This window comes from Balearica regulorum, chromosome 27, assembly GCF_011004875.1.
Source record: "Balearica regulorum gibbericeps isolate bBalReg1 chromosome 27, bBalReg1.pri, whole genome shotgun sequence".
Lineage (NCBI taxonomy): Eukaryota > Metazoa > Chordata > Aves > Gruiformes > Gruidae > Balearica > Balearica regulorum.
In genome coordinates this window covers 3529008-3550026 of record NC_046210.1, presented here as the reverse complement: position 1 = coordinate 3550026, position 21019 = coordinate 3529008, and the positions used below count along the sequence as shown (strand labels likewise).

General features: G+C 44.4%; 1 protein-coding gene across 2 annotated transcripts in view; it reads right to left on the bottom strand.

Annotated features, from left to right (window-relative positions):
- Positions 1 to 21019, bottom strand: part of XPO7 (exportin 7) — a 47964-nt gene that overhangs the window by 6361 nt on the left and 20584 nt on the right. Inside the window, exons 5-21 of one of the 2 annotated variants that reach the window (XM_075736715.1) lie at positions 20140 to 20232; positions 16892 to 16996; positions 14288 to 14453; positions 13669 to 13742; positions 12217 to 12336; positions 11832 to 11978; positions 10830 to 11002; positions 9601 to 9794; positions 8383 to 8488; positions 6943 to 7078; positions 5896 to 5969; positions 4715 to 4795; positions 4130 to 4193; positions 2833 to 2941; positions 2265 to 2371; positions 1702 to 1790; positions 866 to 973 (exon numbers count right to left, since the gene is read on the bottom strand). In XM_075736715.1, the coding sequence (XP_075592830.1) occupies positions 866 to 973; positions 1702 to 1790; positions 2265 to 2371; positions 2833 to 2941; positions 4130 to 4193; positions 4715 to 4795; positions 5896 to 5969; positions 6943 to 7078; positions 8383 to 8488; positions 9601 to 9794; positions 10830 to 11002; positions 11832 to 11978; positions 12217 to 12336; positions 13669 to 13742; positions 14288 to 14453; positions 16892 to 16996; positions 20140 to 20232 (1946 nt within the window). The remainder of the gene's footprint in view (positions 1 to 865; positions 974 to 1701; positions 1791 to 2264; positions 2372 to 2832; positions 2942 to 4129; positions 4194 to 4714; positions 4796 to 5895; positions 5970 to 6942; positions 7079 to 8382; positions 8489 to 9600; positions 9795 to 10829; positions 11003 to 11831; positions 11979 to 12216; positions 12337 to 13668; positions 13743 to 14287; positions 14454 to 16891; positions 16997 to 20139; positions 20233 to 21019) is intronic. The other variant, XM_075736716.1, reaches the window with a different exon arrangement.

Genomic DNA, 21019 nt, shown 5'->3' with positions numbered 1-21019 from the left:
TTTCACAGATGTTAGGAATATTACAAGACCAAGGCTGGAAATCCTGTCTTGGCAATAGTCACTAGGCTGCTGTACACAAACACAGCGAACATCTTGGAAGCAGCATTGTAGGGCAGGCTGACTAGCTCCTATTCATAACATGACCAAGAATTCAGAGCCTGACATTTTTTTTTTTCCCCTACAGTGAATAGATCTTACAATTGAAGCGCAGCGAGTTGTCCAGTTCACCTCTGAAATCAATGAGTGGACGTATTCCAGTAAGGATTGTCCTACTGCAAAGATGCCACTCGAATGTGGCAAACAGTCTGACAGTACGGGGAGTCAACTCTCCAGTGACTGAACCTTGTGTCCCTTCCACTCGGCTGTGACAACGGTCCCTTCCTATAGGGTTGTGTTCGGCTGGCCCTAGGCCAGAGCAACGTCTTGGCAACCTTCCACTGCCGGATTAGACAGCTTCTGAATTATCTGACTAGCGTCAGAGGTACCCCTCTGCTGGCAAAAAGAGCTGATGCTCTAAAGCAAAAGTGGTCGTCTGGCTGCCAGATAGAACAACGCTCATTTTAAATGCAGGTTTTAAAAATTAACACGAGTTGCCTGCCTCCATCTTAAAGTGCTGTCCTTGGAAGCAGATGCTGAACAAATTCAGTGTTTATTGATCGTCTCTTGGTCTGAGTCACGACACGACTGATATCTGGACTGTGAGATTTTCTTCCCTACTGAAACAATGCCAGTTTTCCCCCTGCCCTCTTGGCAGCCTTTATAGCATCAATAGACCGAAGTAGAGAAAACACAACTGGGCACCAAATCCCCTCCCAAAGGCTGAAGCAGCAGACACAAATCCCTGCCGGCTTTCAGATGCTCATACCTATTATGTACCAACTCTGCCATCAGTTTGAGGACTGGTGTAGTGCAGGCTGGGTCATGGTACCAGAGTTCAATTGCTCGCTGCAGGATTGGCATGTAGGATGGGTAGCTGCAAGGTGAAAGCTAAGGAACTTTGTTGTTTTGCACGAAGAGAAAAGGTCACAGCCTCTACCAAAAAGGCCTAGTTTGTGTACGGCACCCAAGTCTTGCAAAAGAGCTTACTTAATTAGGTTAAACAGAGATGCTGCTTGCTGAGGTCTGCTTTATCACAGAAAAATAATAGTAACTAAAAAAAATAATCTTAAGTCCGTAGAAGGAGTTGCATACACACTTCTTATACTAGGACAAACCAGAAAATAAAGGTTTTGAATGAAAGTGAAGGCAGATGCAAAGATCTGTCACTGTAGACAGCTGACCTTCACCAGCCAAAGAGAACTCTGGAGCCCAGATACCATGCTCTTTAGGCAGCTATGCTCTCACCAAGAGGACAAAGATACTAACTGCTGTTGGCTTTAGCGAGCAAGAGGAAAGCTTTTGTTGCTGCTGAGACGCAAGCATCCCATTAAAGGCCTTTGTGCTTTACAGGTCAAATCCTTTAGGTCCAATCGGAAAAACCCCAACAATTCAGCTTTGAGCAGATTTCTAGGTTGACTTGGTTGCAGACAGAGCAAGTCAAATCTATTTTAGGGCTTAGGGACAGGACACCGAGTACTATAAAAGTGAAGAGAAACCCCAGTCAGGATTTAGCAGGGAAAACAGGGCATTTGGATGCAGTCAGCCAGAGTTCTCCCCTCCGACAGACAGGATGACTCAAGTTTTAGGGCAACAGAAGGATACATCCACTCAAACAGCATCATGAAGCTGGTCTTGGCATTGAAGGCAAAGGCTATTCCCCTCAAGTCTCTCACCAAACCAACTAAAGTTCTCTATATTGCAAAAGAAAACACATGTTAAAACACAGCACACGTATGGATCTCTCCCCCCCTGGCTCCACCAGCCCAGAGCCGCTTCCCTTCCTCCCACCCCAGCAGCTATACAGCCTTTCTGTGCTGGATGCCAGTCCCAGGTTAGACAGTTCCTCCTCTTCTGGAACTCTTTAATTAGAGCCACTGCAGTGACAGTACTGGAATATTTCACTCCTGGCAGAAGGAAAGCTAGCAGATGAGGCTCACTGCTTCAATTATGAACTACACCTAGACCCAAGGGATACAAGGCACACCACTGCTTCTCTTATACTGAAAGAAAAGCACCTATCGCTCCAGCATCTACTTGTCTCGTTCAGAGGGCAGAATAGTTCTCACTCAGCAGGAGATACTTGTTCTCTGAACTGAAAAATGTCAAAGCCCCTAAGGGAAAGAGTAGGAGAGCACGGATAACAGGGAAGGTCCCGCCCAACTTACTTTTGCCTCTTGTTCATTGAAAGTATTTGTGCTGAACATCTGTGCCACTGTCTCAAAGGCAGCTGTGAGGGGAAGCATGAATTGCTCATACTGATCCTCATCTTCCCCTGAAAGAATTAAAAAAAAAAAAGAGAAATCAGGAGGAAATAGATTGCACATTCCTGTGCCCTGCAGTACTGCCTGCGCTAGATATTCAGACCTTGCTCACCCACGGAGCTAGAGGCAGAGAGACCAGAGGTTTCCAGACAGGTGATCTATGACTGCCAATGTCTTAGAACCAACCCTGCCACCTCAGGAAAACATGTGGAATATTATCAACGAAAAATTTAGCCCCAGGCTTGGCGGTGTGCACCCCTGGACTACCTGTACCCAGCAACATGGCACCAAACCCACTCTTGAGCTTCTTTCTGCTCCTTTTTCTTATCCTATTTGGCTTCTTCCATTCCAGCATCCTTTCCTGCAGGAGCTTATGGCTCCCTAAATAGCAGGACCTAGCCTACTGCAGAGCCCAGCATCCAAACCACAAAGTCATCATTTTGCTCTGGTTCCCAGGAAAAGACCCAAGTACCTAAATCCACCATGAGAAGACGCCCAAGTGCAGTGTAGAACGTAGTCCGACATCTCATGTCAGTCAGGTTGGACTGATTGTTAATGCCCAGGAAGGAAAAGTGCTCACTCTGCAAATGGAAGAGAAGAGATGGGTTAGAGGGGAACCACCACCTTGAATGGGCTCCTGCATCAAGGGCTGAGGATTCCTTTGTTCAAATGTCTAATTCTCAGCCTGTGCAAGGATGGGAAGCAGAGCTACGTGGTTATCTTGCTAAGCACTTCACGTCTGCCAGCCATCTCTGAGAACAAGCCACCAGAGGGCAACAGGCACCACGCCTGCACGCCCCGGAGCAGCTCTATCTACTGGCAAAGACACCAGCGCTATCATCTTTCATCTTGGAATTCCCCAGGAGCAGATGAACAAGGAAGTCTTGTTTTGCCTCCAGAGCAGAAGCTGTCCCCCTTAACTCATGGGGGCCCTTCAGGCATTAAGGTTGCTGAAAAAACAGCCCTCTGCAAATGGATGCGCAGTTCCTCTGCTCACGTTCTTCATGCACACAATAGCCCCAGACCATGCAGCCTGAACACAGCTTCTGGGCCAAACACAGAAGGTGGGACTGCCCACAAAACATGCCCTAGCTCCAGGAACACAGCGCCTCATTCAACTGGGCAACGCAAACCTTCCGGACACGGTGCTGGGAGTCCTATCGCTACAGCACTGGAGCATCAAATGACCACAAGCTCCCAGAGGCAAGTCAGAAATCTGATACTTTACTGCTGGCTTTAAGTTGCTCGTTCTAACATTTTTGATTTCAAGTCAGCATCCCAGATCTGCACGGGGAGCACCATTCCAGTAGTGACCAAGGAACAAGGCTGCTATCCTGACCACTGCAAGTGACGGCACTTCTTCCAAATCAGCACTTTTAGAATGACAGCTGGGGCACTGAAATGCTGTTATATTTTGCATTAAATTGCATAAACTGTGCTCACTGCTGTCTGCCTGCATGTGCAGCAGTACCAGCCCTCTCCTGCATTTCACTCTGGAGATGGCTGTCTTTCAGTGGAGAGTAAAGAGACCCCCACATTAACCACATAATTAATTACAGCCCCTCAAAATTGAAGGGTGGCTTTGAACAAAGAGAGATGGAACACAGGTCACGTTTTCTAGAGGCTCATCTAGTATGATGGAAGCATCTGGGAGACAGGTAAACTTCAAAAGTGTGTCCGGGTGTTAAAATTAGGGGATTATCTTAGCCGCACAAAGGCAGATGGAGGAGTTTGCTGGGAGACAAAAAGCAGAAGGTGAAAGGACTTACCGTGTGATTGTTCAGCATGAACTGTACGGCGCTGAGTTTCACCAGCTTTCTAACACTACTGTATGTAAAGGGGGTGTTAAGGAAGCAGCAGGCTCAGCAGAAAACTTCTTGCAGTGCTGGCAAAGCACTTTCCGGGGCAAAACTGGAAGGGGACTTACATCTGTATTAGTCAATATGTTCTAGCCTCTCTTCCATTTATTTCAAGAGCAACCAAGTTGCGTACCTCTCTACTAGAGAGACCTGCAGCGACCGGTTTTATTTACTCTGCCAGAAAGAACAAGTAGAAGACCAAAAGACAGACTGTGATTGTAAACAAATTAACTGTGGACAGTAAGCTACAAAACAATTATGATCCAAAATAATAAAAAACCCAATCCTGCAATATTATAGACATCTACTGCAATTCAACAGCTAGATAAGACGTTGACCAAGTGCTCGCACTCTTCTCACTACCCCAAAGATGAAGTGGTTCAGGAATCTGTTACACGCAGAGTGCTCCTGTTCCAGCCGAGCATCTGGATCACTCTTCCCCCATCCTGAGGTTTAAGTGTCCTGCGCACCCAACAGCTCTTCTGAAAAGGATATCCAATGGAGAGGTCATTGAGCAGCTGCAGCGTCTTGGAGGTGATAGGCTCGCATCGACCCCAGTACTTCAAGTTGGTGATGCTACGGAAGAGGACAACAAGGATGGATCAGAGGGGTTTGCTCGGCTTCCCCTTTGCTGTGTGGTGGATTCTTCCAGTTCAAAAGTCACCCAACATCATCAGCTCCACCCTCCACCGAAACCACAGACATCACAAGCCACAAAATATTGGTATAAAATTACTGTACTTACATTTGGTTGACTAGAAAATTATCCTTCAGATAATCTTCACTACTTGGGTCCCAAGCTACACTGGCCCATACCCAGGCCCTTGGAATTCTGTGGCACTCCAGGGCTGGTTTCTGCAGCAAGGGTAAGAGAATTCTGCGGCAGTGACTACATGCAGACGTATGCAATTCTGCACCTGCACCATCCACTGTCAGCTGCAGAATTCTAGTAGCCCTTGCTTCTTCCAGGAGAGCCATTTCACCCCTTGGGGATGACGCGCAGCCAGGGCGCGCGAGAGTAGGCAAGGCCCCATGCAAATAAAGACGGGGCTGATGCTAAAGAAGTTGAGGGGGAGCTAGCGGCTGCACGGCACCAGGCGCACGGCACTGGGCGTCAGCATTGGAGCTACTGAATTGGCTCAAAATGCTAACGGAGGCTGCCAAAGACACGACAAAAAGCCAGTCAACAGGTTCGGTCCAGAGGACAGCTGCCGAGGAACAGGCTGAATAGGGTGCTTATCAGAGTGGGAGGATTTTAAGAAAAAGACTTGCGCTACTCTGGTACTGAACAGCAGGATTTGCAAAGAAAACCTTTGAAGGAGCAGTTCCCTCCCCATAGAGCTTTCGTGGCTGGTGATTACCAATAGTCAAGTGATAGGGCGTGAGTGCTCGAGGCTGTCCCCTCTCTGACTTTGGTTCTACTAAGCAGGCACTGGAAAGAGAATCCATTATCCCGGTGTACAGCTTATTTTTGTGTCTCCATAGCCCAGGCTAGAATCCACGGTGGATAAATCAATCCTGGATATTGTGCGTGACTTAAGCTCTGTAAAAGCTGTAATTCTCTCAAGTAGCCAGATGTTACTAGACTGAACAACACTCCCTCATATTCCAGTTTTCCTGGTCACACTTTCAAATAAACCCTGGAATCTCTGATGCCTGCAATCAAGAACACTTACATTTTTCCTATGAAGACGCTGAGGACCATGGTCTCATCATTCAACCCCAGGACCTCTGAGAGACGGCGGTACAGCTGGAGGGGAAAAAATAACACCAATTTAAAAGCTGTCAACAAAACAAGTGATGATCAAGAATTATTTTGTTTTCACTTGCTCTCCCTTTGTGGCACACATGCTTAGGAGGGTGCATGCTCTGGGCTTTCCCAGATCAGTCAAACAATGCACAGAGATGCTTGTGATCTGATCCAGACCAATACTTGCCCTAATCACTGCTACCGCTTTCCTATCGCTAGTCATAGCGGGTTCAAATACTGCACACAGAAGCTGCGCCCTTGCTTTTCCTAGGGAAAGGGGACGTAACAACTGTGCTCCTCTACCTGCACATACACGCGGTATCTTAGTGAATTTGTCTGGAGCTCTAAGCCCTGTGTCACATCACTGCTCCGACGTCTCTGAGGTGGGGAAGGAAAGTCATAGGTTACTGGAAAGGAAGAGAACCTAATTCTGCAGTAATGATGTTCCCATTCTTTACATGTTTTTTTTAATTAAAAAAAAGGTATTTTGCATGTCTAAAGATGCACCAAGGCATTGAAAGTCCAGTACATCTACAACTGCCTTGTGATGAAGAGAACGGATGTTTATCTTCACTTTAGAGCCGAGGAAGCAAGGCACAGATGCTAACGAAGCTCAGGTTACTCATGGGTGTATGAGGTGGTGCGACCCACACACTTTCACAGGTATTTAGGCTTAAGGGACTCATTTGAAATCACAGCAGAAACCTGGTGAATAAAAAAACCTGAACACAGGTCTCGAGTTCTAGGCTACTGTCAGTCACTGGCTCCTTCCTGACGCACACAGAACGTGGTATTTCAAAAACGGCTCAGGGTTTGCAATGTTAATACTGGGCACATATCTAGAAAACACCAGTCAAATGTCTTAAGTGTCTTGTCAGCTATCAAGAAAAGAAAATAAGTAATGCCACTTTTATTTAAAAAGGGAAGCTTTTACTAGACTTGGCATGACCATATAGCCAAGGGGACTGATTACCTTGGAAGACTTCTGCACCTGATCTCCAATATAGATCTTGCGGAACTGCTCAAAGAAGCTCAGCATGGCAAGCTCCAGCTTCTCATTCCCAGCCTGCGCTAGACGAGAGTCCGTCAGGTTCATCAACTGCAGCACCCTGGGAAGAAGTGAGGGAAAAACAGACTTTGCTGCTGGACTCTGGGAGAAATGAGGGATTTCTGGCATGTGCTGCTGTTTCCAGGCTGCATGCAACAGTATTTTTTACTTTCTATGGGCATTTTGGGTTAAGAACTGACAAAATCGATAACAAAACACTGACTAGGGCACATTCCTCTTCTGTGCAAGGTCATTATAAGGCTTCTAGGTCCCTTCTAACAGGGCTGCAAGGCTTTGGTTTCAGTTTGCTGCAGAAGTGAGTTTCGGGTGCTTTAGCACACTTACTCAGTGTCATGTTCTCAAACCCACCTGAGAAGCCACTACCTGCTCCTCCCCCAGAGCCAGACTAACATCACTCCACTTCAGTTTGGCTTTTGTTGCAAGCCCTGCAGAAACAATGCTGTGACCTGTGCAAGGCTCGATGAGCAGACCTGGCTGGTAAGGAAGGGGTGGAGGAATTTTAGGGCAACACACATGCAGACCAGGGAGACAAAAGCAATGATTTTTTTTTCGGCAAGTGCCACAAAACACAGGAGTGGGAAAGATTATAAAACGTAAACAGGATTTCTGTGAACATCTACCATATATGCTAGCATTAAAGGTAGCTGAAATATATAGGGGGTCTCACCATTTCCTCTTCAGTAACTCATCAGCTACAGGGGAAGCCAGTGCGTGATGTTATCTACTGGCTCACCAACAGGTCAGCTTCCATACATTCCCAGTTTAGCTCCTTTACTACCCTAGTTTCCAAGCAGAGCAATTAGGCTCTGGACCACAAAGTGTTCAGTGTGACTCAAGGTTGTTCATGAGCAGTAAGCTGCATGTATGTTCTCACATCCATCAAATAAAGCTTGCACTGGAGAGGATTTACAATCCCAAAAATCCAGCATGTGTTAGAAGACAGTAAAAAGTTTTGACAGTTATAGAAGAACTACAATATTCACAGGGTATTTTAAGGACAAAACCCACTTTGGATTATTAACTAGGAAAAAGACTTTTCCCCCCACCCCAGCAAAGAACCACCATGCATTTAGTTCTACTCCAATGCATGCATTTAAGCCCGGTATAATTCCCCTCTTACATGCTCTTCCCCTCTCATTCTCTTTCTCATAACCCAGATTTCCCAATTTAGCCAAGCCACAGAAGTTTGCTGACTGGCTCTAGCCAATCTCTTCTTTCAGGACAGCCAATTCCACGCTGTTCTTTTCAGTGAAAAGAGGGGAAGAACATGGTGGCAGCTTCATGATAGCAATTCTCTTGTTGACTTCAATAGCGGTGCAGCTAGAAAAGAGTCAGCATCCCTACCGACAAACCAACTCGCCATCCATCGCATCCTGCTCATCCGTGCTGGCGAACGAGACCCTACCACCAATCACTGCCCCGATAATATAGACGAGCCACGTCAGGCGCCCTGAAACCAACAGAGGACATCAGAACCAAGCATGTCACATGTTACACGGAGGAAGCGGAGGAGATTTGCATTTTATTTTGGCAAAGACAGAATTCACAAGGAGTACCTTTCTGCTTTAGTGCCCATCTACACCAAAATTACTCAATTTTCCACTTGGTGGAGAATGGGCACGACTTTACTAGAAAAGAAACAAGAATGCCAGGTCTGCCTGGAAGATTTTCATTACTTAAAGCTGTTCCACTGCAGAAAGCCACTGTCTTGTAAAACTGTATCCTATGTATTTAAACATGTGCAGATGCCAGCAGGCAGCATTTATTCTTTCAAAGTACCTGTGGCTGGTGGAGAAGTCAACATCATATGGAGTTTTGCCCAGACAAAAAGAAAGATTTTAAAAAAGTATACTGTGTTAGATCAGACAATACTGTTTCAGAAGGAAGAGGATCAGTTTCCATACTTGTGTGATGCGCCCAACTCCTCCACAGAAGGGGAGGCCAGCTACATTATTAGGGAGGGGGCATAAGGCAGAACTTCCAAAGGAACCACTTCTTTATAGTCAGTGTTAAGCAATTCCTACCCCAACCAGCCGTGCAAGCACCAAACCTCCATGCTTATCCCACCCGATGCTGTGGGCAGACACCCTCCTTCAGACAGCGGCACGGCTGAAAACCCCGCTCCCAGTTACTCATTACCAACAACCAGCTGGAGATTTCTGCCACAGAGCCAGCGGGGAGGTTCAAATGAGCACTCTGCATACTGCCTCAGACAAAAGAGGGATGAGGCAGGCAGCACAGACCACCTGCGGGTGGGGGAACATCCTCTAACTTGTCTCTGAAAGACTAGGCAAGGAGATGCGCTAAATTTCCCCCCCAAAAAAGGAATGGAGTCAGTTGTAGGATGGTGATCTCTTCAGCCAGCGCTGCTGTGTGTGTTGGGAGTACATGTCCATAGCCAAAAATATTCTATACCATACGGGCACCTCCCCAAGGGAACGTTTGTGAGACCTGCCTCCCCATTTATGGATTACACCAGGAATGCAGGCTTCTGAAATGGTACTTTTGAGAACGGGCAACCTACTGCAAGCTCACAGGCCACAGTCCTCCAAACATGCTCACCTTCTTGTACAGCAACGTCCATGGGGCTGGCGGTGGCACTCTGCAGCAGCTCCTGGTAGGACTGGGCTGACTGGTCGAAGAGCTGCACAAGCAGAGCGCAGGTTTTCTCATACTCGCACCGGCCGATGGTGGATAGCTGATCTAGCTGCTGTTGCACGAGGCCAGTATCATCCAGCGGATCCTCCAAACCATCCCTAAGCAGCAAGAAAACAGATTAGAGAAGAACTCAAAATGCAGAGATAACTTAAACCGTAACATAACCTTATTGCTATCAGGTAGAGGATGCTTTCCTAGGCACAATTCCAATGACTGAAGTCTCTGCCTCTACTATTTGTCATGATGGAGAGCTACACAGACTGACATAATCATCTGATCATTACTGCAGCCATAAATCAGAGGACCAGTAGCTGTTCAGGTGGAAGGGCCATTAGGCCCTGGGATGAGTAAGCTCTTCTCACATCTTTAATGTTTATCCAGGTCTTTGAACAGAATGCGCAATGCCAAGAACAAGGTCTCTGGCTGTCTTTGTATAACAAAGCTTTGCATCTTTCGCAATGTTTCAGTTGCCTTGTCCTCTAAACACACTAACATCGACAATAGGTTTACTGCGAACTCCAGAACTAGCCAAACCTGCTGTTCCTCCCTTGCATTGCTAGATACCTAAAAAGGGATAAGCCGATCAGTCTTCCTCAAGCAAGGCATTATTTTTCTATGCTTGAACATTTATTTTCATCAAACACACAAAAGGTAGAATTCATCCCACACAAATTCAGGCACTGCAACAGAGTCCTGTAAGCTGCCCCTACACTCAAAGGAAGTAAAAAAAATTTTTTAGCTATAATTTGTGCCATCCTACAGTAGAGATCTAAAAATTAAGTGAATCACACTTCACATACTTATTCCTCTCTGCTACGACGGCAATTCAGAGTGTAAACAGTATGCTGCAGATACCCATAACATGTCGGAGACCACTCAGATCTGTCTCAGCCATTTGACATTGAGCAAGGTCTAAAAAAATCCAGCTTAAAAAAACCCACCCAAACAAATCTTTTTTATGAGACAGAATATACAATTTAGGTAAGCCTCCCTTAGAAATCCTTTGGCGACTTGCAAGCTTCCTGCGGTTATGCCCATTTTTAAAAGAAACCTCAGAAGAGAGACACACTAGAGCTTTTGCGTTAGGCTGGTGCTGACAAGCAGAGGTGCTGCCATCTCTCTGCTTCCCTTACCTCAATATGATGTGCACAGATTCCAGCCTGGACGTGATGTAAGCTTTTGTGACTTCTGGTGTGTACGTTTCGAGCATGTGAGGCTCTGTGGCTTTAACATAGGGCACGGACGCAGCCAGGCGCTGCCACAAGCTTAGGAGATAGTGAACGCTGTTCGGCGCGAACTCCCAGTGCTATCAGGAGCCAAGAGAAAGAAAAGGAAAAGAAACCAGTGAGTTATGGCCTTGATTATTTTACCCATATTATTTTGACTCACGTAGCACTAGACATGGTAACATCTAAAACCTTTAATGATCTGGTCGCCAATTTTAACAAGGAATTTCAGTTCACACCTGAATTCAGTGGGAATTACCAGCATTCAGTAAAGACTGAAAGATAACGCCGAGTTCCCAGGCTGTGTAGCTGAGCCAAAGCCTTTGGCCCCAAACTACTGTGCCGAGCTCATACTGTAGCATGCTGCAGACATCTCCACAAACAGAAGGTACAGTTTAAAGCTGCCTTCCAGATAAATATTAAAATTTAACAAATAAAGGCATTATGTAAGCTATACAATTTTTTTTAAACCATATTCTGTGCAAGGGTGTAGTTACAAGCTGTATACCAGTGGAAAACTCAGTGGGAATATGACATGATATTCATATTACTAGCAATCCCTGCAACTGCATTTTAATAGTGAAGTGATACATAATTCTAAAAATAAGCCTTATTTAACACATTTGTTTTTTTTTTTTTTCCCCTGCTAGGACATGGAAAGACTCTGGAGGCATAGCAACCCTGTCTTCCCCCACATCCTGCTCCTATTCCATTCAGCAGGAATTCACAGAATAATCAATGCTACACTGCAGGATTCTGTCACAGTCTGCAGGCTTGGGGGTTTTTTTTGGGTAAAAATAACGTACGGCAAATTAAGGAGCAAAGAACAGACAAGAGGGTTATAATTTTGTTTCAAGAGAAGACAAGGAGCATAAAAACCCATCGAGGGCAAGTAAAACTATTTTTTACCTGCAGGCTGGTCACGGTGAAGTTGGCAATGAGTCGGATGACCTCGGGGTAGTTCTCCACCTTCACCAGCTCTCCCAGCTGGTAATTACTTTTCAATCGGGCCAGCAATCGGCAGAACTCATGGTAGTTATTTGGGTCTGACAAGCTCTGAGAGGAGAAAAAGAGGACAGGAACTGAGAAGCAGCACTACTTCACAAGATGTGGCAGTTACAAGAGGCACAGATTTATGGTGGAATGGTAGGAAAAGGAAGGGAGCAACAAGATGTTGCACCCTTCTCCCCAGTGCCACAAGTGGGACACGTACATTAGAAAGTATTTTTGGTGAAGAAACTTGATGCAGAGGAAGCAGAGAAACAAGTCCACTGACTGCACCTGAAATACTCACCTGTGGGTTTTCCAGTATTCGTTTAACTCCATCAACGAGATGAGATAAAAACTTCGCTCTTTCTGCATTGTTGAAGAGGGATCTGCGTACAGAGGCTATCTGCACTAAGCAGGATAAAACCTAAATGGGGCAGAGAGAATAAATAGAAAGGGAGGGATTAGAACAATAAAATGAACCGCACGTTTCCTTTTCATGGCACAAATCATTTAAGTCTGATCCTCCTTTGCATGCTACACAACAGCTCCTTCATCTTTGCAATTCTGTGTAGTCCATGTAAAAGCATAGAACCAAATCACAGCAGAGATAAAAACCACTTCACCCAAAGGAACATCTCCATCCTGACAGTCAAAGGTGTGTTCCAAATTCTGCTCCCCAAAATGCTGGGATTTCTTCCGATGGAGACCACAGATCACATAAGACTGAAAATACCCCAGGACTGGCAGGGAAAGCTGGTAAACTTAACAGAGACTTGGAGAAGGATCACAGTTCTCAACCCAAACCTCTGAAATTTAAATCGAGAGTGAATTCCCAGGGTGCGGCTGCGGTAGTAACAGGCTGGTGAACAGGATTGTGAAGAGCAGCGGCAGTGAGTTACGACTAGCAAAGCCCCATTCCCTCTGACCAGCGTAAGGACTACCTGCTCGACTGCTAAGCCTCTCATTCCTGCTGGCTTTTACATTTACTGATCAAAGAGGCAGGACAATTAAAGGCGTAATTGCTTCAGATTTCTATTCAGTAACAGAAAAAAAGCGTCTCACAAAATCTCTCATGAATATTTGAGGCTCTAAATTCAGAATTAGCAAGTAAGCCTTCAACATAATGAACAGTGCTGAGAGTCTCAGTGGAAAAAATACTTCTGAAGGACCCTTCCCTCCCCAGCCAAAGGGCATGTTTTCATTGTAGCATTAATTATGAAAAATATTTATCGGATAGATAAATGCCTGGCAGGCATTTTTTTTTCAATAAGTAGTAATCCAACTTTTAGTTCAGTTGTACTATTGGCTATTTCATCCAACTGGGACGTGGCCTAGTTTTAAAGTGTGGAAGGAGGAAATTACATTCCTCAGTCGTACTCCCAGACTTGCTACCTACTTGCAGTACGGTTTTACGATCAACTTAGCAGTACAGTAGAAATCACATAAGCTACATCCCTCAAAAAGGGCTAGCGAGCAGGCAGACTCCAAGCTACGCAAGGACAAAGAAGTAGGTTGGATTTCCAGCAAACAAGCTGCTCTTAGGTGAAATCTAAAACTTGCAGATGCATCAAAACTATAAGCAGGAGCACGGGACCAGCCTCCCCATTGTCGCTGTAGCACGAGGCAGTGCCGTCAAAGCAAAGGCAGCTGTTTGAAGTCAGCCTATGTCATTTTAACCAACATTAAGTCTCCCAGATGAATCCTACAAACACTTTCTGGTAATGGAATCTGTAAGGAAAATAAACACTGAACTTACCAGAGGAGAAAATGAAGGAGGGATGGAATGATAAAGATCAAAGAACAACTGAAGGGTTGAAGAATCCAAGAATGCTGAAACAGAACGGAGCAGTTTACTGAGAACACCTCCATTTACTGCTTTCCATAGGTCTAATGCTTATCAACAATGGCATGTGTATTTGTCACATGAATTGCCACACTATAAGAAAATTTCCAAAGGATTTTTACATATTTCCTAGAAATAAAGTAAACCCACTGGTACTTGGTACTAAGACAAAATTACAAGAAAATATTTGAAGGACGCAACCTGTGAAACTGCCTGCAAAACGACAGGCAAGAACAGCAAGGAGGTTGAGAACAGGTGCCAAGTTATTTGTTATTTACATTTAAAAAACCCAAACAGTTTACTGTTTCTTGAATTGGCAGGTGTAAGACCAGAAGGGTAGAGGAGTGTTTTTACAGCTCAAGATAGCCAACCCAAACTGAACTGCCTTTGTAATCACACTAAGGAAAGGCTGAGTTTTATATCTGGCATTGCATGCAAAAGTTTATTTGTTAAGTACGGAGAGGGCTTTAGCAAGTCACCCATGCTTTCAGCTGGTATGCTGTAATTAGCCCTCTTCCTCCAGGAAGATTACCTGATCTCCAACTGGTTGGGATCTGCACAGTGCAAAGATCATCTGAGGACTCGTCTGTTGATGTGCCAATGAAATCAAAGTTCAGACAATTATGCGTGAGCTTAAGAAGCTGCATGAGCAGACCGTGCTGGCTTTCATCATTTAGATTCAGGTTCTTCCCAGAAGCCTATAAAATACATCAGATTAAAAAAAAAAAAAAGAAGAAAAAAAATCAAGGTGGCAGCTGAGTTTCAGGCAGTAATTCAACTTTAAACAGGATGTGGCAATCATAAGGATCATGTGCCACAAGCACCAACCCCAGCTATCACATACTTTTACAGACAGCATGTGTATTTACATGCTTAGTATTTACACAAGATGGGTAAATAGACAGTGCTTTCTTTTTCACTCGGCTTGTACGGCACAGGAGAAAAGCAGCCAGGATTGCCAGCTTGCAATTACACTGTAAGATTCAGGAGATAAGGAAGTTCTTATTAAGGTTAAACACACAAATACATTTTCTGCCTGACAAGCACTTAGCAGCAGGGAATCTTGTTGCTCCACCTAACCCTCACATGGAAATGAGCGCGTCCATTTTTCTTGTACAGATGATCCATATAAGCCCTGCTCCGGTTACAATGCTCTGCTTCAGGCAGGGAAAACATGGATACTCTCAAGTAACACAAAGAACTCGACGGACACGAAATGCTAGGTCAGCTCACTGCAGTTTAAATGTAGCACGCAGATCTGTACTCCAGGGACAGGCCAGTCCATCTATCCTTTGTATCACTGCTCTGCTCTAAAAACAAAATTAACTTCTTCCAGCTTAAATCTGGTGCAAGTAACACATTGCACTGTGCCGAAGTGCCAAGACCAGTGCCAGTGCTCGCTGGAACGTCTTCCTCACTCTCTCCACTGTATCTATCACAACGACTTACTCTTCTGGGGCTGCCTAAATGGCCTAAATGCACCCTGTTGTACGGACATGGATAGTTTCTCACAGCCCAATCCTCCCCACTCGAAAGGATCACCTTGGAAACTTCTGCTTTATATACAGAAGCTTGAGAAAGCTACTATTAGACCAAAAAAAATTAAGAGAGACATAACTTGGGTAGTAGGTGCTTAATCACAGGAAAACAAGGATGTTGCATGAGACAACAGAAAACGTTTCAACCTTTCTTAAAGCACAGCACCCCAAGAAACAAAAGGAAGATGATTAAGAGTGAGGGTGGAAAACTAGAGGCTACTACATCTTTCTGGTCGTTAAGTCTTCGTGGTCACGCAGCAACAGTAGTGTGGGCAATGGCTCAGCCTGAGCTGCACGTACAGGACAACAGTACGAGCACAGTCCTGGGGACACCAGGTGAGCAAGGTCTGGGTTATGTCTCCTGGTGGAGTACCACCACTTGCTGAAGTTTCTCCAACAATTTGGGCAGTTATACAGACCCTGTCCTGCCTGCACCTCCCCGGGAGCTTCTTTTCACAAAACTAGAGCAATCCTTTTACATCCAAGACCTCTAACTGACCATCAAATGCACCTGAAATGAGCCACGGAATTCAAAAGTTACCAGAGCTGTTACGGATCAGGAGGATGGGTGCATGGGAAGGGATGACTAGCATAATTTTACAAGCCTTGCTTCCTTTAGAAACCAGGAGGAGAAAAAAAGATTAAATTACACCCACATACCCACCTTTATTACTGACAGAACCAGAGCTGCTCATTTTGAAATATCTTTAAAATAAAATTTTCTTTTCACTCTTTGTGCTATTTGTCAACTTTGACACTTCCCTCAGCTGGAAGGATAAAAGTTAAAGTCATCAAATCTGTGCTACTGCTGCTCAGTTTATTGGGGCAGATTTTCCCATAAAGGGCTGTTCTTGCAGGCACCATTCGAACTCCAGATTAGCTTTTCAGAAAAGAAACCTGATGCAGAATCAAGAATTTTCTTCAGATAATCTACTTGCTTACAAAATATACACGTGCTACGTCAGCTGAAAGAAAAACTGCTTTTTTGGAGATAAAAAACAACCCTACTAGCAGAGCATTGCTGCCTTGTCCCAACGTAAATATTTTTAAAGCAAGTTAACTCACATGTGCTAATCCACACAAAATAAAGACCTGGGGAACACAAGATGGTCTAGTATTTATCATGTGTTAAAATATCAAGGACAACCTTTAGTCTCAGTCTACTAAACATACCTTCACTAGCATTTTTTCTCTCACCGTGTGGGTTTTAAACTGGGGTTAAAAAAAAAGAGACAAGGACTTATTTTACAGGAAACCTCTCTGCCAGTACTGTAAATCAAAAATATTCAAAATGTAAAAAAAGCCCCAAACATCTCTTTCCTGATGCTTTAAGACAGGAAAGTTTAACCCAACCCTCATGGTACAGGCATGTATGTTCAATCAAAATTGAGAAGAGTTGCATTTCTGTATTTGTGTAATTTTTTTTTCCCCCTTAATAGAAACCTAAGTCAAAGCTTTCCTGAAAAATAAGTCCAGAACACAGCTTTTAGAACAAAAGCACTCCTTCCAGGAGAGTTACATCAGAGAGGACTTCAGCCCAAAGTCTGTCACACCGACATACAGTGCCCAAGAAAGATGGCAAATGATGGTTTCCTTACCTGCTTCAGTAAATTGCATGACAGTGTGAAAATATCAAATAAGGATGAATCTCGGAAGGAAGAGGCTATTTTCCTGTGCTTGGTCAGTGGATGAGTGGTATCCGCCTGAGCAGAGAGAAAATCAGCACTTAGAACTGATGGGCAGAGGTGGAAGGAGACCAGCAGAACCCGTAGGAACCCCGTCAAGCACCAGGACATCAAGGCTTCCCTCCCCAGGCTAAACCAGGGGGATGCACTGCCACTGTGGTACGTGCTGCCGCTGCAGAACAGTGGTTCTTCTGCAGATAAAAATCATATATTGCTGGCTGATGACACAGGACTTCCCGCCTACAGCAATACTTACAATGCAGTTTCAGTGTACCCCTGCCAGAAAGCAGGGTTGGCTTTACTCTCAAACTCTCATTTAAATCTCTTCCAAAGTAGGATCAACAGCAGTTATTTTCGACAGCACTTAAGTCATTTTAGAAACTTGAACGCTGCTTTCTAAAGTGCTCCGAACTCCTGAGAGTTAAATCCTACCTGAAGCCGTTGGGCAGACACATGGTCAACTACTAGCAATTATAATTCCCCTCCTGAACCTGCACAGATGAGAAGAAAACTAGAAGGAGAGTTAACCAGTGACAGCCAGTTTGGACTTTGCTGTATCTATTATAAACTCCAGTTCTGGACCTCTCACCGTATCAGAATAAAAAGCTGACATATGAGCTAAGAGGCATATACACACATATTGCTTCACACTGGGTAACAAAGTCTCCCACTGATTCACTCAATGCGTTCTAGCATGGGCCAGCACAACTTATGTCACTACTTATGTGTCACAACTTACGTCGACTGCTTTCTAAGAAAAGGAAAAAAGTGAAGTGATACTTCACATCTTTGTCATTTATGTGAACACAGGCTGGCAAAATTCCACTTGCCCGGGATGAGTTATCTGATGGGCAGTCGGTTATCGCATTGCATCTGGGACAGAGCCTTCTGGCAGCCCAGTGCAGAGGCACGCAACACAAATCCCCATTTTCTTTATGCTTTTGTTAACCTACCTCTGTTAACCTTAAATACGTACACATCTCAGCCAGTATTGCAGGAACCAGTACTGCTCTAACCACTTCACTTTAACATACTAACCTGCACAACAACCCCACGGAGGATGCAAGCACTTGAGTCTCTGACATTATAGGGGAGAAAGAGAAGCCCTGCATCACCCAGCAGTGGGTGGCAGATCAGAACTGGACCTAAATTGGTCAGCTGCTCTAACGACTGAATTACCGTTCCTCAGCTCGTGCTATTCCATTTCAGAGTCTTTAAGAAAATGAGCTTTATTTACTCTCTCCATGGTTATTACAAATCTCACTTATTTCTGGGCTTGTGGCAAATGAGCTTTTCCTTTTTCTTCACGTGGCTTAAGTCGGTGAACTTCTACAATACAGCGGACACTCAGTACCTCCAGGCAAGTCTGTGCAGTACTTACAGGATGAAAATGATACTTCAGAACAGTTACTAACACTCTATTTTATTTGTACTGTGAGCTTTTGGAATAAAAGCTTTAGTAAACAGAGCTCTAGAAAATTCGGCTCTCATGCAATGTCATTGGAAGTTTAAATCGTTATCAAAAAAAAAAAACCCCTGAAGCGAAGCCCCACAAGGGGGTTTTGGGGTTTTTTTCTATGTACATGTACATGACCCCACTCTAAGGAGTGGGCATGTTGGCAGATTTATTATTTTGCAAGTAATGGCAGTTTTAGACTTTCGAAGATGAGTCACAGAATCCAGCCCTGTGCAATTGCTGGCACAAAGCACACTTAAGAATGAGTAGTAAACTGTGGCAGATTCAGTATCCAAAATATTAGGAAAAGATTTCTGATCAGTCTTTAACTTAATTGCTTATTTTAGTATGAACCTGTAGAGACTCTGTGCTGAGCATTCTCCTGCTAGCAGAAGCTGCAGCCCTCTACAAGGACTCTGATGGACACATAACTAATTTAGAGGTAAACAGACTTGCTTTCATCCTTGATGCAAGGAAGTGAAGGACCGGCCCTCTGCAGAGATGGAATTAGGGATGTACAAAAGCCTGGGCAAGGAAATGGTAACAGTAACAAGACATGCTACGAGTTAGGAAGAGAGCTATGCGTTAGGATTACTGATCAGGCCAGGCTTGAAGAATGAAAGTGAATTTTGGATCTGAAATGGATGCAGAAGCCATTCAGATTATAGCACAAGGCTCAAAGAGTTCAAAAGTGCTGAACTTCAAGTCCAGCAGAAAAAAAATCAGTGCTTTGCCCTGGCCAGGACAAAACCTCCATTTCCACTTCCGAAAACAATTTGTAATCATCCTTCAAATTCCATGCAAGGATCTCTCCATTCCAATGCCTGGATTAGTCAATATACCAGCAAAAGAAAAGGTTAGTTTCCTTAGCAAGATATTAAAATCCAAAAAACTTAATTACACCCAGTCCTCTGAGCAAAATTAGAGGCGTTTACACACATAGCAACCCTTGTGCTGTCTTAGGACTGTGGTAGCCATCAAGGGTGCTACAGCAAAGTCTGCCTGATTGATTAGGAAGCTTAGATAGCACCAAGCAAAGCCACTTGTTCAGCTTTCAACATAAATACCGAGAGGCAGCACAGCTTATGAGGGCTCTACAAACCACCGAACTAACTAACCTGGAAAGACTTGCTGCAGCCAGCACAACCGGGTGCTGTGCCAGGGACTCGGCACTCAGCCCTGACAAACCAGCAGAATTTGAGAACTACCTGCTGGGAACGCTATGAAATTTAGTACTGAATGAAAAGGATGCTTTAAAAATCTGCACAATTTGACAAATCCTCTTTGTTTCATCTCCGTGGTCAATATGGAGGAGGACACGTTCCATTCACTTCTTGGCACGAGAATGCTGTAAGCTGAAACAACGCACAGGGATCGACAACAGAAGGTGCTGGGGACATCCTCACGCCTGGGGCTGTGTCCTCGCTAGGTACGCTTGGCTAGTTGCTTTGCATTGCTCTTTCCTTTTATCATTTCAGAAGATTACATTAAAATATGAGGGAAGATGGAAGATGCCAGTGAAACAAAACAATTCTTCAGGACGGGGGGTTTCAGCATCTTATCACAAAAGTACATGATTGCGTAAAAAACAAAAACAAAAAGAAAACACCCACCACAACACACTCCCCCCACACCAAAAAAAACCCCAAACAATGCACAGACACAGCAGGACACAACAATATGAATGAGAAAATTGGACACTTACTTCACTGAGGAAGGCTGTAGCACTTACTTGATTAATTTCATTAGTTAGTTGGGACAGGATTGTCACTCCTATGATGCAGTGTTCTACACTATCCTGAGGGAGGAAAGGGACAGGGAAAGCAGTTAGCAGGGCCAGGATGTTTTCATTAAACTTTACCATCATACTCAAAGACCTTTCTGCCTGGAAGGTTTCTAGACATCTTTGCCTAGAAATGCTTTATCTTTGTAGTATTGTGACTGGAAAAAAAGCCTGTGAGCAATACCGAGCAGAGAATTTAAAATGTCATTTTAAAATACTCGATGTTGTTAACAATGAAAGGGTTTTAAAGAGATCGGTAACACGGGCTAATAAAAATAGGCTCCTTTTATTTAACAGTTTAATCAAAATTTTTGTGTTATGTTCTCACTCTGAAAAGATTTATTTGGATTTAAATCAGTTTGTTTAATTTTAACAGAGGCTGTGGTAAAACATGCGGAAACTTCTGCAACATTAGGATGAGTTATTGAAGTTGCCAGATGAAAACTCTGGTAAATAAACTTTTTTTTTTCCCCCTCCTTTTAAAACTACAGACCTTGAACAACATGAGCAGCAGCTGACCAAGTTTCTCCACGCGCCTGCCCCATGGCCCTCCTGCCAAGAAGGACAGCCTATCTCCCAGTGAAGGGAGTCCATTCTTCACAGCCTGCGCTTGTCGCTGCCAACAAGGGGCCGACTGTGAATTAAGTCTGTTACAGATACCTCTTCACTAGAAACGGTAATCCATTTATCAAATGGTTTAAGAGAAACAACCTGTATTGTTCCTTTGCCCCAGTTTCTGTTCTGTAACTAATAAATGATGTTTCCTTTCCTAGCTCCACCTTGCTCTGCACCTTCTGCACAA